At 46.7% G+C, this 14,059-nt stretch overlaps 2 protein-coding genes across 5 annotated transcripts in view; both read left to right on the forward strand.

Annotated features, from left to right (window-relative positions):
- Positions 1-14,059, forward strand: part of LOC106631054 (ankyrin repeat domain-containing protein 26-like) — a 185,602-nt gene that overhangs the window by 133,531 nt on the left and 38,012 nt on the right. The window lies entirely within an intron of this gene.
- LOC129734591 (ankyrin repeat domain-containing protein 7-like) lies at positions 601-8,035 on the forward strand. Its single transcript, XM_055698229.1, has 6 exons — positions 601-900; positions 4,917-5,031; positions 5,266-5,439; positions 5,554-5,660; positions 6,183-6,320; positions 7,097-8,035. Exons 1-6 carry the CDS (start codon positions 695-697, stop codon positions 7,623-7,625), a joined length of 1,269 nt encoding a protein of 422 aa, XP_055554204.1. The 5' UTR covers positions 601-694; the 3' UTR covers positions 7,626-8,035.

Below are 14,059 nucleotides of genomic sequence, written 5' to 3' on the forward strand. Positions count from 1 at the left end.
ATAACTCCCTGACGAGATGCCCTTGCCCTGAACGACAAGCGCTTTCCCAGTTTGAGCCATTTGCTTTTAAAACCGACTCGCCCGAGCCGCCCCGCGAGCTCGCAGCGCGGGCCCCGCCGGGGCCAGCGGGGAGCTGCTGCTGCCCGGTACGCCGGCACCCCCCGGGCTTCCCGGCAGCGGCCCGAGTGCTCTGCGGGGGGCGCAGCGCCGCCGCCACCCGCCGCGCCTCTCGCTGCCCCCGGCCCCGCTCGGCAGCGCCGCGGCCGGGCACCGCGCAGGAGCCGCCGGGCACCGCGGGGCAGGAAGTGACGTCACTCGCGCTGGACACGCGCCGGAGCAGACCCCGCCCCCGCCAGCAGAGCCCGCCGGCCGGTTAACCGCCGCGCTCGCCGCTGAGGGAGGCGCTGTCCGCCGCTGCCGCGCTGAGGAGCAGCCTGTGCGCTCGGCTTCCCGCCCTCTGGTGGTTCGCTCCGTAGACAGCCGTACCGGGCCGCTGCCCGGGGCCCCGATCCCCCGTCCCTGCCCCGGGGGCCCCGACCCCCCGATCCCCCGTCCCTGCCCCGGGGGCCCCCCCCGATCCCCCCATCCCCCTGCCCCGGGGGCCCCCCCGATCCCCCGTCCCTGCCCCGGCCCACCGGCTGCCTCCCGCCGTCCCTTCCCTGAGGCGGGACCGTGCCCGCGCCCCTGCCGCGGGATGAAGAGGTTTTTCGGGTTCGGGAGGAAGAAGAAGGGGCAGCCGGCAGCGTCCGGCAGCGCCGCCAAGCCCTTCCCCACCGGTGCCTACGAGCTCCGGCTGCAGGAGCTGGGCAAGCTGCACCGTGCGGCCGCCCGTGGCGACCTGGGTCAGGTGCGGCAGAGACTGAAGAAATGCGGCATCGACGAGCGGGACACGGCGGAGCGGTAAGCGGCGGGGGGCAGCAGCGCCGGGCGGTGCTGGGGCGGGGTGCGGGGGGCTTGCGGGCAGCGCCGGGACCCGCAGGTGCAGCTGCAGCCGCCGGCAGCTCAAGGGCGCTGGGAGCGAACGGCAGCATCGCTGCGGGGAGCCTCAGCCTGGGCGGGGAGCCAGGCCTGTGCTGCCAGGAGCCCTTGGAGTCGGCCGAGCATCCCCCGTCTTGCCCCGGCCCCCTCCGTGCCCTCGTTCCCGGGGGTGCTGCCTTGCCTGGGGGCGCAGGAGCGGCAGGGGGCCGGCAGCAGCCTGGCCAGGGCGGGTTGCAGAAGGAGCCTCAGGGCCATTCTCCAGGCAGGCTTGGAAGGCAGAGTGCATGCACCTCGGAGGCCTCGGCGTGCGGGGTTAGTAGTTGAGCTGAGCAAGCTGCACTGCCTCAGCTGGGAGTAAAAGAGGGGTAAGCGCTGTGTTTAGGAAAGGGTAAGTGTGCTGTGTATTGGTGCTGTGTGGACGGTTGCCTGATGTGCCTTTTGTGACTGTGATGTTGCAGCCAGAGCAACATCAGTCTGATTTTAGGTGGCAGTTACTTTGCCGTTTGTTCTGTGGCCTTGGTACAGCTAATTAGTGCCTTGGTTTGGAAGATCTGGGCAGTGCCATGCAGAGGAAGCTGCTGCTTCTGGCAGGTGGTAGGATGTGTGCTTTTGAGTCAAGCACAGCAAGTACTTGGCAGTTATATCTTAGGGAGAAGCCCTGGGCTGCAGCATAGCTCCTCATGGTCCACCGTAAGCATAAGGGAATCAGCTGAGGTTTTTGGGTCTTGGATGTGTCGAGCTGTTAATGCCTTTTCTGAAAAGACTGAGTCAAAACATCCATGACATTCAGAGGAGATGCTGGTTTAATCAGAGTACTTCAGCATCCTGGGCTGTCTTTTCTGAAGACTGGACTTTTGCCAGCCAGCTAGCTTATTGCCCTGAAAACACCTGAAACTGTCTAGATTTGTAGGAAGGCAATGAAGAGTGCAGCCAGTCAGCATGTGGGCTGTGTGCCTGAGTGTTGCCAGCCAGTATTTGTTTATGCAGCTGGAGGTGGGGGGTGCCATTTAAGGTGGCTTGAGTGCACTTTTGTGCATAATTCAGCTGCCAGAGTCAAGGTGCCCGATGGCATTTATGGAAATAGTTTGGAACCTTTCTCTCTTTCTTCTTACTGCTTTCTGATTCAGTCAGCAGTCAGTCACCAGCTCTTAGCAGACCCTGGTATGAATTTTCGCTAGTTTTTGCGTTTCAAGTTCATCTTGTCTAGAAAGCTTTTTTTCCTCTGAAGGGTTTCCTTCTGTGTGCCAGGCAATTATTAGTGTTATAACAGGACAAATAAAGTCACAAACTGTAAAAAACCAAGCCGGGGGCGGGGGGGGAGAGGGAGGGAAGAAAGAAAAGGCAGCATACTATGATGAGCACGGTGGTGGTTTTGCCGTGATAATGCCCAGTGCTGAAAAGCGAGGCTGAGAGCAATTTGGTGGCCAGAGCCTGCCTACTTGCTGCAGCCACTGCCCTCTGTACCAGCCATGAGGGTTGCAAGGCCACCTGTGCCCTCTTAGTGCTTGTGGGTGTGATGTGTGTTGTGAGTGACCACCAGATGCAGGTGCGTTTCAGGGCTTCGTGTTGGAAGACTTGGTATCATTGGAAATAGAGGTGAAGAGTAGGAAATAATGCAAAGTAACGGCAACAATGTGTGCGTTGGTTGTATGAATATCTCAGTTTTGCTGCTCAGGATTTCCAAAAGCAAAATCCTGCACCAGGAGCATGGCAAGGATCACACCAACAGGTTCCTTCCATAAAGTGGGTCCTGTAGCCCATGAGACCTCCCGAAAGTGTGCCTGATACAGCATCAGTTAGGAGCAGGCAGCTTTCAGAGGTGGTCTAGCAAAACCTTCAGCCTCACTGACAGAGACAGGCAAAAGTCAGCACAGAGTTGGAAGCACTGCAGGCACAATGCCAGCTAGTCATGGATCCTGGGTCAGAGCTCATCGCTAAGGGAGATTGACCCTGTCAGCTGCCTGTCAGACTGAACTCCAGCGCTTTCATTGCTTGGCTTGTAGCTGCTGGGTTGTCGGCTCAAGGGCCATTCAAAGTGTGTACTGCCAACCTGCTGTTTCCCAGTGGGGTTGTTTCGTGGCTGCTCAGGCATCAGCAGTTCTCTTCTACTCTGTAGGTGATCAGCGTAGCAGCAGCAGGAGCAGGAACAGAATCTGGGCAGCGTCCCCAGGGCTGGGTGGCGGAAGAACTTCGGTGTTACTGGAGGCCTCTTGCAGGGACAGGCAACCCTGAGCCCTGGTGTTCTCTGCCAGCCTGTTCCCTGAAGTGGATCTTCTGTGCAGCACAGCAGGCCTTGCTCCAAGCAGAGCCGTCTCCTGTTGACGGACTGAGAGGCTTGGATGAGGAGGACAGCAGCAAGTCCACAAGTTTTCTGAAGGCTTTTCTGTTTGCAGAGCTGATAGTGACTACTTCACGTCTGTCATGCTTCCTGGCGGTTGGTAGTAGCAGCTTTCAGATGATTGTGGACTCCTTCATAACCGGTCCTGGTTAGCTTTCAGATAATCTCAGTCAGTCGTTTCTTCAGAGATGAAGAATCCCGCATGTTTCCATGGGAATTTCTCAAAAAGTGGTGGTAGTTGCTCTTGAGCTACTCCTCTGTCAGTGCTCCAGTCTGTTCCCTGTCTGTAGCAAGACATTACAAATTCTTTGAAGTTTTCTGTATTTCTCTCCTCCTCATCTTTGTTGCAGTGGAGGAGGATGTCAGCTGCCCTGTAGCAAGTATCTGTGTTACAGATTACTGTGTTTCTGCATCACCTGCCACTGCATTTGTGTACCTCTCCCTTTCCATTCCCCCTTAGCCAGGGAGCTGTTGTGCTCCTGTCTCAGCAAGGTACCCAAACAATTGCAAGGCTAGTTGAGCTTTCCTAAATACAGAGAAGGACCTACCTGCAGCGATGTGGTTCAGAACCAGTGCTGGTGTTCCCCTCAGTTCTTGAGGAACTGTGGGATTGTTACTGCATCACCTTCAAGGGAGGAAGGTCCCAGCTGTTTTCTAGCTTGTCTTCTGCTCTGTTGGGACAGGTGTCCTGCAGAGCAGCAGGTGCTTTGCTTCTGCACAGAGTGAAGCTTGTGCTGATTTGTGCCTCTGATTTAGGGGGAAACACATGCAAGGACTTTCTGGGCAATTTCTTTCAGTATAAGTAGGCTGGTTAATTGACATCAGACCTAAGATGATCTGTGGTTTGAAGGAGGGGTTTTTTGGGGTGGTTTTTTGTGGTTTGTTTTTTTTTTTTTCCTCTGGCAAGGCTTTAACTTGAAGAAAAGAGTTTCATTTTCTTATGCTGGTCGTGTATTATGGAAACACAGTATTCCGTCCCTGGAGAGGACTTCCTCTGTAGTAGGCTTATTATGACTGTCATAGTTATACATATCTGAAGGATCAGGTATTACTTTCCTGTACTCAGGATTACAGTGTTCTGCTGTCTGGTTTGCTGCATGTGATGGGGGGCACTTTGGTGCAAGTGAGTACTTGGTTTTGTTGCAGTAGTAAGCAGGCTAGAGAAAAAGCAGAAATCCTCAAAGTGCAGGGAAACGCTGATACTCTTTATATAAAGCCCATCTACATCTCTGATACTTCTGGCACATGAATAATTATAGAACTTAGAGGGTTGCTTGCCATAGTTCTCAGATGCCCAAGCTTTTTTGCTGTGCCACAGGTGTAGTCCTGCTGGAGGCAGTGACCACCACCTGGGCACGGGAATCTGTGCAGATTAAGTTCTAGAGTGAAGGAAATGGCACCTTACTAAGCAGATGCTGCGGAGGGGTTTTGCTGGCCAGTCTCGGGTGTTTGGTGCACAACTGCTGTTACTGGTAACAGAATGAGAAATCGTTTCTTAAGCTTGCTTTGTGCAAAGTGAAACTTGTGGTCATATCAATTTATCAGAGACTGAAATTATTTCTCTAGTTGTCTGTGCTAATTTAATATGTTTAATTTTTAGGACACCGCTGCATCTTGCTTCTGCGAATGGCCATGTGCATGTTGTTACATATCTCGTAGAAAACAAGTGTAAGCTAAATCTTACTGACAGTGATAACAGATCGCCACTGATGAAGGTATGTGGAATATGTCATGCTCTTTCAAGTGGGGCTTGTCAACTGTGCATTAAATGAGAGGTGGCTGGAAGGATTCTTTACACAGCTCTGTGTAGAAGCATGCATGTTGTAATCAGCGTGGAATAGGCATATGTTAGCTCAGCTTTGAAGGTGCTCTTATTTTCCAGCATTGGGAAGCTGGGGCAATTGTAACAGAGTGCTGGCAGTTCTTCCTTTTTTGCGTGTTGTTCCCAGGCTGTACAGTGCCAGCAAGAAGAATGTGTAGCTATTCTGCTAGAGCACGGTGCCAACCCCCATCTGGCGGATGCTGACGGCAACACTGCCCTTCACCTTGCTGTCCGATCTCCTAATACAACCGTAGCGGGGCTGTTACTTGAGCATAATGCCAATATTGATGCTCGGAATAAGGTAAATTTTTGTATTTGTTGAAGAAGTTCTTTCAAAAAGTTGTATTAGTATTTCTCTTGTAGGGTTTTTTATTTTTTTACTTTTATTTTTAAATTTATTTATCTGCCCTTTCAGGAGGGAAACACTCCGCTTATTCTTGCTATCTCTGAACATCATGAAGATATAGCAGAGTTTCTTCTGCAGAAAGGAGCTGATGTGCATGCTCGAGATCACTGTGAAAGGTGAGTGGTTTGTCAAAACTCTGCATGGGTCTCTTTAGTATTCTTTAGGTTGGATTAATCAGAGGCATGAGAGTGAGCTCTGAAAAAAAAAACCAGGGAGCCACATAGCAGCTATTTCTGTGTGGCTTGTGAAAGCACATCTGCGCTTGGCTGTTGTCATACCTCAGTGGGTGCTTTCCTCGTTGAGGATTACAAGAAGGCATTGCCTGTGGTGTCCCTTCTGGCAGGAAACATGCTGTTAGCTCAGCAGCACTGCCTCGATTTGAAAAAAACATCTCTTGCATAGTGGCATAGTTTGTATGTGAGTGTTGTCTATGTGGAAGCTTTGTCTGAAGATTGAAGGTTTGGTTGTTTTGACTCCCTCTTGCATTTTATGGTTGCTCTTAATATTTAATGAAAACTGCTTTTTCTTTTGCTCATTCAGTAATGAGGACAGTAGTTTTTGAGAGCAAACAGGAATAAAAATAATTACAGTGTCTGTGTCAAAATGATCTACTTCGTAACATATTTTTGGTGTTTCAGAACCCCACTTATGACTGCAGCATCTGGTGGACAGCTTAATTTAATAAAAGTTCTTCTTGGATATGGTGCTGATCTTTTCCATAAAGACACTAACGGATGGACAGCTGAGGATTATGCTGTTACTCATGGATATTCTAGGTAAATTTTTGACTTTATTGTTAGAATAGGTTGTCAGTTGTCAGTGTGGCTTTTGAATGGTTTTGGTAATAGCAGCAAGGTTTAATGGTGTGTTGAAAGCTGTCCTGAAGCTGTGCTCAGTGACGTCTTCTGATACGTATCGTTCCCTGTGTCTAGTATTAATCTGGATGTTGAAGAAAATTTCCGCCCCGAATGGTCTGTTAGATGCCAAGTTTTGATGCTAAACTTGCACCTGCCCAATACAAACTCTAAAACACGTCTGTATCCTACAGTTACCCAGAGGTAGAACGTGGCAAACTGAAATGCATGTCGGTCCTCTCCTCAGACCAGCACCATTGTCCTTACTGACTTCCACTACAATGAGCAGGAACTACCAGCCTTTTCTTTCAGAGATCTAACATATCCCTTTTGTTAAAGTCTTAAGCAGTTTCACCCCTCTTATGGATAGCTTTGTACCTGTGCGTATCCCTTCTCTAAGGTGGTTATGTGTGCTTAACAGCTAGGCTGAAAATACTGTGCCGAGCTGGAGCTAATGGCTTCGTAGGTGTGGATATGCACCTCTAGAGTGAACATGATTGTAGTGAATATTGAAGTAGGTAGTAGCCGTGCAGTAAGTTCTGTGTGTATTACTCTCAGTGAATGCATACAAGCATATGAATTCCTACGGCTATGAATACGTGTAGGGTGGATAAGTGGCTGTTAACTGTTCTATTAAACTGTATAAGCAAGTATGTGGTTGTTTTTACCAAATACGTTTCTTCTCTTTCCCTATATAGTCTTTGTACACAACTGGTGGCATACGCATTCCGGGGAGACAGAGACGAAGGTGGTGCACAAGGCGACACAGTACCTGGCATTCCTCACCGGGCCGGAGCTGCTGGCTTGACGTTGGGTGCACCTGCTGTGGACAGAGGAGGTAGGATCTTTAATCACGCAGGAGCTCACGAGGAAAATCACTGTGGCCTTTTCTTTAGGGGGTTTGTGTTGTCAGCGCTCGCTGTGTTCACCGTTGACTTTAGTGGAGGCATCAGGTGGGGTAGCGCAAGAAGCTTTGTGAATATGCTGACTTGTTGCTGGTTGGAGGTGCTTCTTGTCAGGGGTGAAGGCAGCTGCGGTTTGTGTGCTACGGGCCCACGTACCGGGTTGTTGCCTTCTGCCTGCCAGATTGCCCATCTGTATAGGTTTTCATACCGAGAGAGAAGGGGGACAGGGAAGGAACTAGGTGAGAGTGGTTTTGGTTTTGGGGTGTGTACTTGTACCTTAGATGGCCATTCAGATTGTGAAAATGAATTGCAAAAGCAGTAGGTTCATCCTGAGTAGTTGTGCATCTTCCTGTAGCTGGGAAGCAACAGATGAGTTAGCAGGACTGTACATGTCTTGTTGATAGCCACTGAGTTTGTGCAGTGGTGTTTTAATATTAATAGTTTCACCTGCACTAAGCTGCTTTTAGTGAGTTGTCTTATTTCTCAGCATCAGTTACGATTGTTTCTGTGTAGGTGCTGTAGAGACATACTTAGGAAAAATCGTCTTGGAAAAGTCACTTGGTTAGGAACAATAATGCAGCTTCTGTGTGTACTGTATCTTCATGGACATAGTTTGATTCCAGTAAAAATAAATAACACTTCTACTTCCAGTAATTGTATGAAATAAACGTTAAAAAGTCCATATTAACTTGTGATCCAGAAAAACAATTGAATTGCCTTGTTATCAAAAAATTAGCTCCTTCAGTGAGTTCATTTTAAAATAATAATAAAAAAAACCACAACTCCTTAATTTTTAAGATCCAGTCTACGCTTATGAGCTCATATAGCCGTAGAGGAATCTTAGAAAACTAATCTTTTAATATAGATCGAACTTCTTGTACTTTACATCTCAGGCCCTACAGTGGGAAGTTCTATCCTTTCTGGTTTTTTTAAGGGTGTTACATCAGAACTTTGTGGCAAATGGGCAGCAGACAGCGTTCAAACACAGTTTATTACTCCTTTTTAAAATATGTCGTGAAATATGAGCAAAACGTGGGATATTTTTCCGAGTTCACTTTTCCCAGGTAGGGGAATTTAGTTTAGAGCCAAACTTTGTTCCTTTGACTTAGGACTAGTTATTTTGATCTAGTCAGCGATGTGTAAAGTTTCTTGATAGACTGAAGGAAGATGCGGAGGTTTTTATATTTTATTTTATTTTTGGAAAGGGCTTGGTACAGGTAGTTTAATCAACAAAATGTTGCTTTTACCCAAGCAGCACTCTGTGGCTGCCTCCTGTGCACATAGATAATTGCTGTGGTACCACATTGTGATGACTGACAGGCCCGGGTTATTTTAAAATATGTGGCTTGAAGAATAATACTGTTGTGTGATTCCAAAATTGATATGCCCTCAGGGAAATATGGGTTCTTGAACCAAGTAATTTGCTCAGTTCCTTGAAGACAGTAATACTACTAGCATAAGTCCACAACGTTATGGGAAATCCTCACTTGAAGAGGCATAGGAAGTGTGAAGAGCATATTTATGTGGGTTAAGGACTTGGGAGGAGAAAGAGTGTGCTGTGTTCTCAAACTGTTTATAGTAGGGCTTGTTTTTCTTGAGTAGTACGAATCTTTTTCTCCTTGTGCTCAGTTTCCTGGAAAATGACCCCGGCCTGTTGAGTGAGAGGGATTAGTAGCATGCAGGGAACGCTTAGTGGCATTGATTCTGCAGTCTCTTGCTTGCACACACAAAGCGCAGGTCCTGCATCATGAGTCCCTTTGACAGGCTGCAGTAAAAGCTTTGAAGCCCCTGTCAGAGGAGAAGCTCAACTGATCGTGGGACAACGGAGGAATACCCACTCTGAATTCTTTGTTTTAATCTTGCTCTTCATTCCTGTTTTTCTGGGATCTTCAATGTAGTCCTTCCTCCTTTTGCTGCTACTTTTGCACTTGTTGAACATTGTTCAAAATATTCGCCTCTAGTGAGCAAGTCGGTACATTTAAGAAGTTGGCTCATGCTTATTTGAGTGTTTACTTTTTGTCAGAACATGAACCTTTTTGTTGATTACAGACAGACTGGCAAAAACCTCCAAATGAATGGCTTCCACCTCTAGCATATCGAATGACAGACTTTTCAGATTTGAAGTTGGAATTTCTTTGGCAAAAAGTAATTATGTATTTTTTCTAAAAGCGAGGGTTCAGATTTCTAGTATGTCTTCAGTGGCAGCTTTTTTTAGCTGCTGCACTGCGTATTGGTGTGTTGTTCCTACAGAAACCATTGGTTTTTCGTCATAGAGCTCTTGGAAAAGAAACAAGTGCTTCAGTGTGCTTTTTATCTGCTGTATCACCTTTTAAGAAAACTGAGAAATGGAGAAGGAATGAGAAACAATCTTGAGGTCCTTTTTTTAACTCTTACATGTGTATTTTTGATAGGAGTCCTCTTGCCACATCCATTCCATGTATTTGTGGTAACATCGATATAAGCAGGACGCCCTGTTGCTCTGAGGCAAATGTTACGGCCTTGTCACACAGGCATTTGGTGTTGGGTAGCTGCAATAACGGAACCACACCGTTCATTGATATAAAAAATAACATTTTACTAAGTAGGATGGGTAGAGCAGGTGGATGGTGATTTGTATTCTAAAGCTTCTGTTCCACAGCACATAGACACGCGTACACACACAAGCACACATGCATGACACTCACAGCAGTCAGTGCACCCATTCTGGTCCAGTTGTGGCCTGCCCTATAGCCCTGGGGGAACAGGGTATTCACTCCGACTGCTTGTCAAGCCTGCGTTCTGGCTGGTGGCGTAGCTTCTCTACGTGAGCAGTTCAGCATGGTCAAATCAATATATGCAGGGCTTTTACCTTCAAACTGAGGTAGGAGGGGGCTGTGTCTGCATCAGGCACCATCTGACACAACTGGCTAGTGTACCTCCAAAGTTTGTTGGCACCTACAGATTTTTGGGATGCTTAGACGGAGGGATTTTACGTGTGCCGTACGTATAAAACACTCTACAAATATGAAGGAATTGCATTGGCAGTCAGTGCTGGGCAAGGACTAGTCAAGCTGAGAGAAATGCAAAGTTGGCAGTACAGTAAACTGCCACGAATCTGTTTCAGTGTTTCAAAATATTGGAATATAGGTATTCTACAGTGGAGCAAGTAAATTAAGTTACAGTGTTTGACACTGTCCCTTAAGAGTAGAGTTCTGTAGGTTGTGATAGGTTTGGCTTCTACTTCTTGTAACTGTAGAGTAGGCTGATGGTCACAGTACATTCTCCCATTGCTATAGCTTTGTTAATGTGCTGGTTATGTTTTCCAAATTTCGGGGGATTCACATTTATTCTGGTGCCCTTGTTTGGTCTGTCCTTGACACGCCTTTCCCTAAATGGATATAGGAATGCCACAATCTCCTAGCCAGACATCAAGAACGGGAAAACCAAAGAAAGGTATTCTATACAGTAGCATTTCAACTATGGAACATGCTGTGTGATGTACAAATACTAACACACCTGTGATGTTTATTATCTTGGAGGTCTCTATTCTGATGGTTTTGGTTTTATAAATTAGGTTTGAGAGCAGGCTTTGGGTGCTTTTTGTTTGCGTGTTTTGCACGGGTCCTTAATTACTGAATTGAGTGATTGCTTTGTGTCATTAGTGATAGTAAATAATATTAAAAAAAAATATATATGCTCTTCTGTTACTCCAAAATGAAAATGGACTTCAATTAAAGTAGAAACAAGTGATCCCTAGATACTACTTTTCTAGATCCCGTTTCTACAGTAGGGCATCAAGATCTGTCTGAAAACTAGCTCATAAACTTTCTCTCTTGCTTTTTTAAAGGAGAATGGGAACTGGTTTTGATCCTTGCTTAAAGTTACTATCCATGGAAAGCAAAAGTTCAGATAACTTACTCAACATGATATGCCCTTTGTTTTCTTTTCCGTTTAATGATTTTGTCTAAGACCTCGGTTTGGCTGTCATCATACAACTTTATGGAAGGCCACCAATCTCCTCTTTATAAGCAACTTCATTTTGTGATGATAGTTAACGAGAACTAATTATCGAGGACTTGAGGAATGCTGAAATAGATACGATGTGGAGGCTCTGTTTGGTTTTTTCCTTTCTGTCCTGGGAATTGAAGAAGCCTTTTATTTCATCTTAGGTGTTGATAATTGAGAGGTTTTCGCAGTCTTCAGGCTGGATTCCTAGAGTTCAGGTTTCTTTAGTACATCGGTGGTGTGCTAGAGTGCGCTATGGTTGAGTTTGCAACATGTGCATCTGGGCCACGCTGCCGTTCAGAGGGATCTTGACAAGCTGGGTAAATGGGCTGTCAGGCCTGTCTTAACAGAATTCAGCAAGGGCAGATGCCAAGTCCTGCACATGGAAAGGAACAACCATTTGCTGCAGCACGTGCTGGAGCTGCCTGGCTGGAGAGCTGCTTTGCTGGGAATAGCCAGAGGGTCTTGGCAGAAAGTGAGCTGAGAATGAGCCAGCAGGGTGCCCTGCCGGCTGAGAGGGTTAACGGTGTCCTGGGCTGTATGAAGAGCAGCATAGCCAGGAGACTGAGGGAGGGGATTGTACACCGCTTCTTGGCAGTCCCTGGGTTGTGTCCAGCTCCCTGGGTATAATTTTGAGCCCCCAGTGCAAGAGAGAGTGGTCTTTCATCCGTGAGCGAGTTCAGTGGAGGGCCATCAAGCTTTGCCAGGAGCAGGACTCCTTGCCTTTGGGGGAGAGACTGGGGGAACCGGGCTTGTTCAGTCTAGAGAAGAGATGACTTTGAAGGGGACCCAGCAGCAGCTTCCAGTACGTGTGAGGAGAAGACAGAGACAGGTGCCTCCCAGTGGTGTGTCACATGAAGCAAAGGTACAAGAGGCATAAATGGAAAGAAGAGAATTTCTAACGGAATGTGGGCAGCTTCACCATGGTGAGAACAGTAAAACAGAGAGGTTGTGCAGTCTCCCTCCTTGAATGGTTCAAGATCAGACTGGATAAAGCTCTATGCAGCCTCATCTGACCTCAGAGCCGAGCCTGCTTTGAGGAGGCGGTTGGCTGAGAGACTTGCCGAGGTCCCTTGTGACCTGATTTATCCTGTGATCCTATGTGCCAGTTGCTGTCTTAACATGGATGAAAGCTTGGAGTGTAGTATAGGGTGCCCTGGGTACGCCTGTTTTGCCTGTTGAATACCCTTTTTGGTGCAGCGTAGAGAACTGCTGGGGATTCTTCTACGTGAGGATAAGCTTTAGATCTTGGTTATGCTTTTTGATGTTTTTTACCTTTTCAGGATAACGTGTAAGTGGGTAGAGCACCAGCTAGTATAGTATATAAACCAGTAAAATCTCTGTCAACAGGGTGTGCTTGTGTGTGCAGTATGAGTACTTCAGCAGTTCATTTATTTACCGTCTTGCTAAAGCACCAGTATTTTGTTAACTGTTTATTAACACAGCATATTCATGCTATGCTGGGTTTTTTTAGTTTAGAGGTAGTTCTTAAACTTTTAGGTATAAAAGTTCAAAGGATCTAAAACTCTAGTCTTTTTTGTTTTGTCAATTCAGTGTGGCTTGAAAAAGCAGTTGTTTGGAAATGCATGCATTCATTCATGCTGTCTTACGCTAAGTTGACTCCCCAAAGTTTCATTCTGTTATGACATGTAGAGTTGTCCAGGTTAAATGTTTGTATGTGCTGGTTAATTTTTAGCATGCCAAATCTAATTTCAACATGTCAATTCGTGTTTGAACAGCGATAGACGGCTTGTCGCAAGGAGACTCAATTGGGTAAGACTTTAAACATACCCAGCACATACCTGAGGAATGATTGGAGAGACACGGTACTCATTTTGCTTTACTTTTTAAGAAGCTTGGAGAAAGAGGGGAGCGATGTCAGTTGGCATACTTCTGAGGAAGAACTCGATTTTACTCCCAAGGTACGGTGTATTTACAGTAAATGTCCTGTAAAAATAAGTGATCTGAAGGCAAGTTTTCTGGGGGATTGAAAGAAACTGCAGTTCTAGCCAATATTGTTTTCTCCTTAGAAGCACTCTCTGACCTGCCAGCCTTTTTTCTGCTGTGAGTTTTTCCTAAAAGACCTGTAGCTGTGGCAGATCATGCAGTAGATTTGTGGTTTGAGGCAAAAGAGCAGTAGGCGACGAGATAAATCGCCACAGTTTTATTTGTTCTTGGTCATTTGAGTCAGATTTTAAGTTTATAAGTTACTAATATAACCTGTTCTGTTCTTCCCCAAACACTGTTAATGTTTCCTGTAAATTTCGTGATAGAATCCTAACCGATAAAGGGCACTTTTTAATGAAGATGTACTGAAATCCTTCATCACCTAGTTCTCCTTTCCTCCTCATCAGGTTACTCAAGAGTGCTCAGCCGATGAGTTACTCAAATGGGTCATCTTTTTTTCTTCTATTGAGATGGCATTCTGTGCTTGCATGCAATCTCACACTGCATGTTTTCCCTCCTTTTTTTGAATGCTTAGGTAGTATTCTTTTTGTCAGCTACAAGCTCTCAGGCCTGCTTTTTTTGCTAGTGTTCTGAAGCATTATTAACTTCTGCAGTGATGTCTGGAGCATCTGTTCTGTTGCTCTGGGATTCTGCAGCGATGAGGAACCAGTGTTCTAGTTCAACCTACTCTAATACTGGAGGTGCAAGCATGTTCAGTTTTAACATGATTTCATTTTCTTGCACCGATTTAAATACAAATTATGCATTTTTTGGCATGTTTTTGAAATTTCAGGATATTCTGGTAAGTGTACTTGCAGGGACTAA

The sequence above is a fragment of the Falco cherrug genome, chromosome W (assembly GCF_023634085.1).
Source record: "Falco cherrug isolate bFalChe1 chromosome W, bFalChe1.pri, whole genome shotgun sequence".
Classification (NCBI taxonomy): domain Eukaryota; kingdom Metazoa; phylum Chordata; class Aves; order Falconiformes; family Falconidae; genus Falco; species Falco cherrug.

Excerpts from the sequence above, each read along its gene's own strand:
- LOC129734591 (XM_055698229.1), top strand. The coding sequence starts at position 695 with ATGAAGAGGTTTTTCGGGTTCGGGAGGAAGAAGAAGGGGCAGCCGGCA. Across the intron at positions 901-4,916 it reads GAGCGGGACACGGCGGAGCG|GACACCGCTGCATCTTGCTT; the intron begins GTAAGCGGCGGG and ends TTTAATTTTTAG. Across the intron at positions 6,321-7,096 it reads GTTACTCATGGATATTCTAG|TCTTTGTACACAACTGGTGG; the intron begins GTAAATTTTTGA and ends TTCCCTATATAG.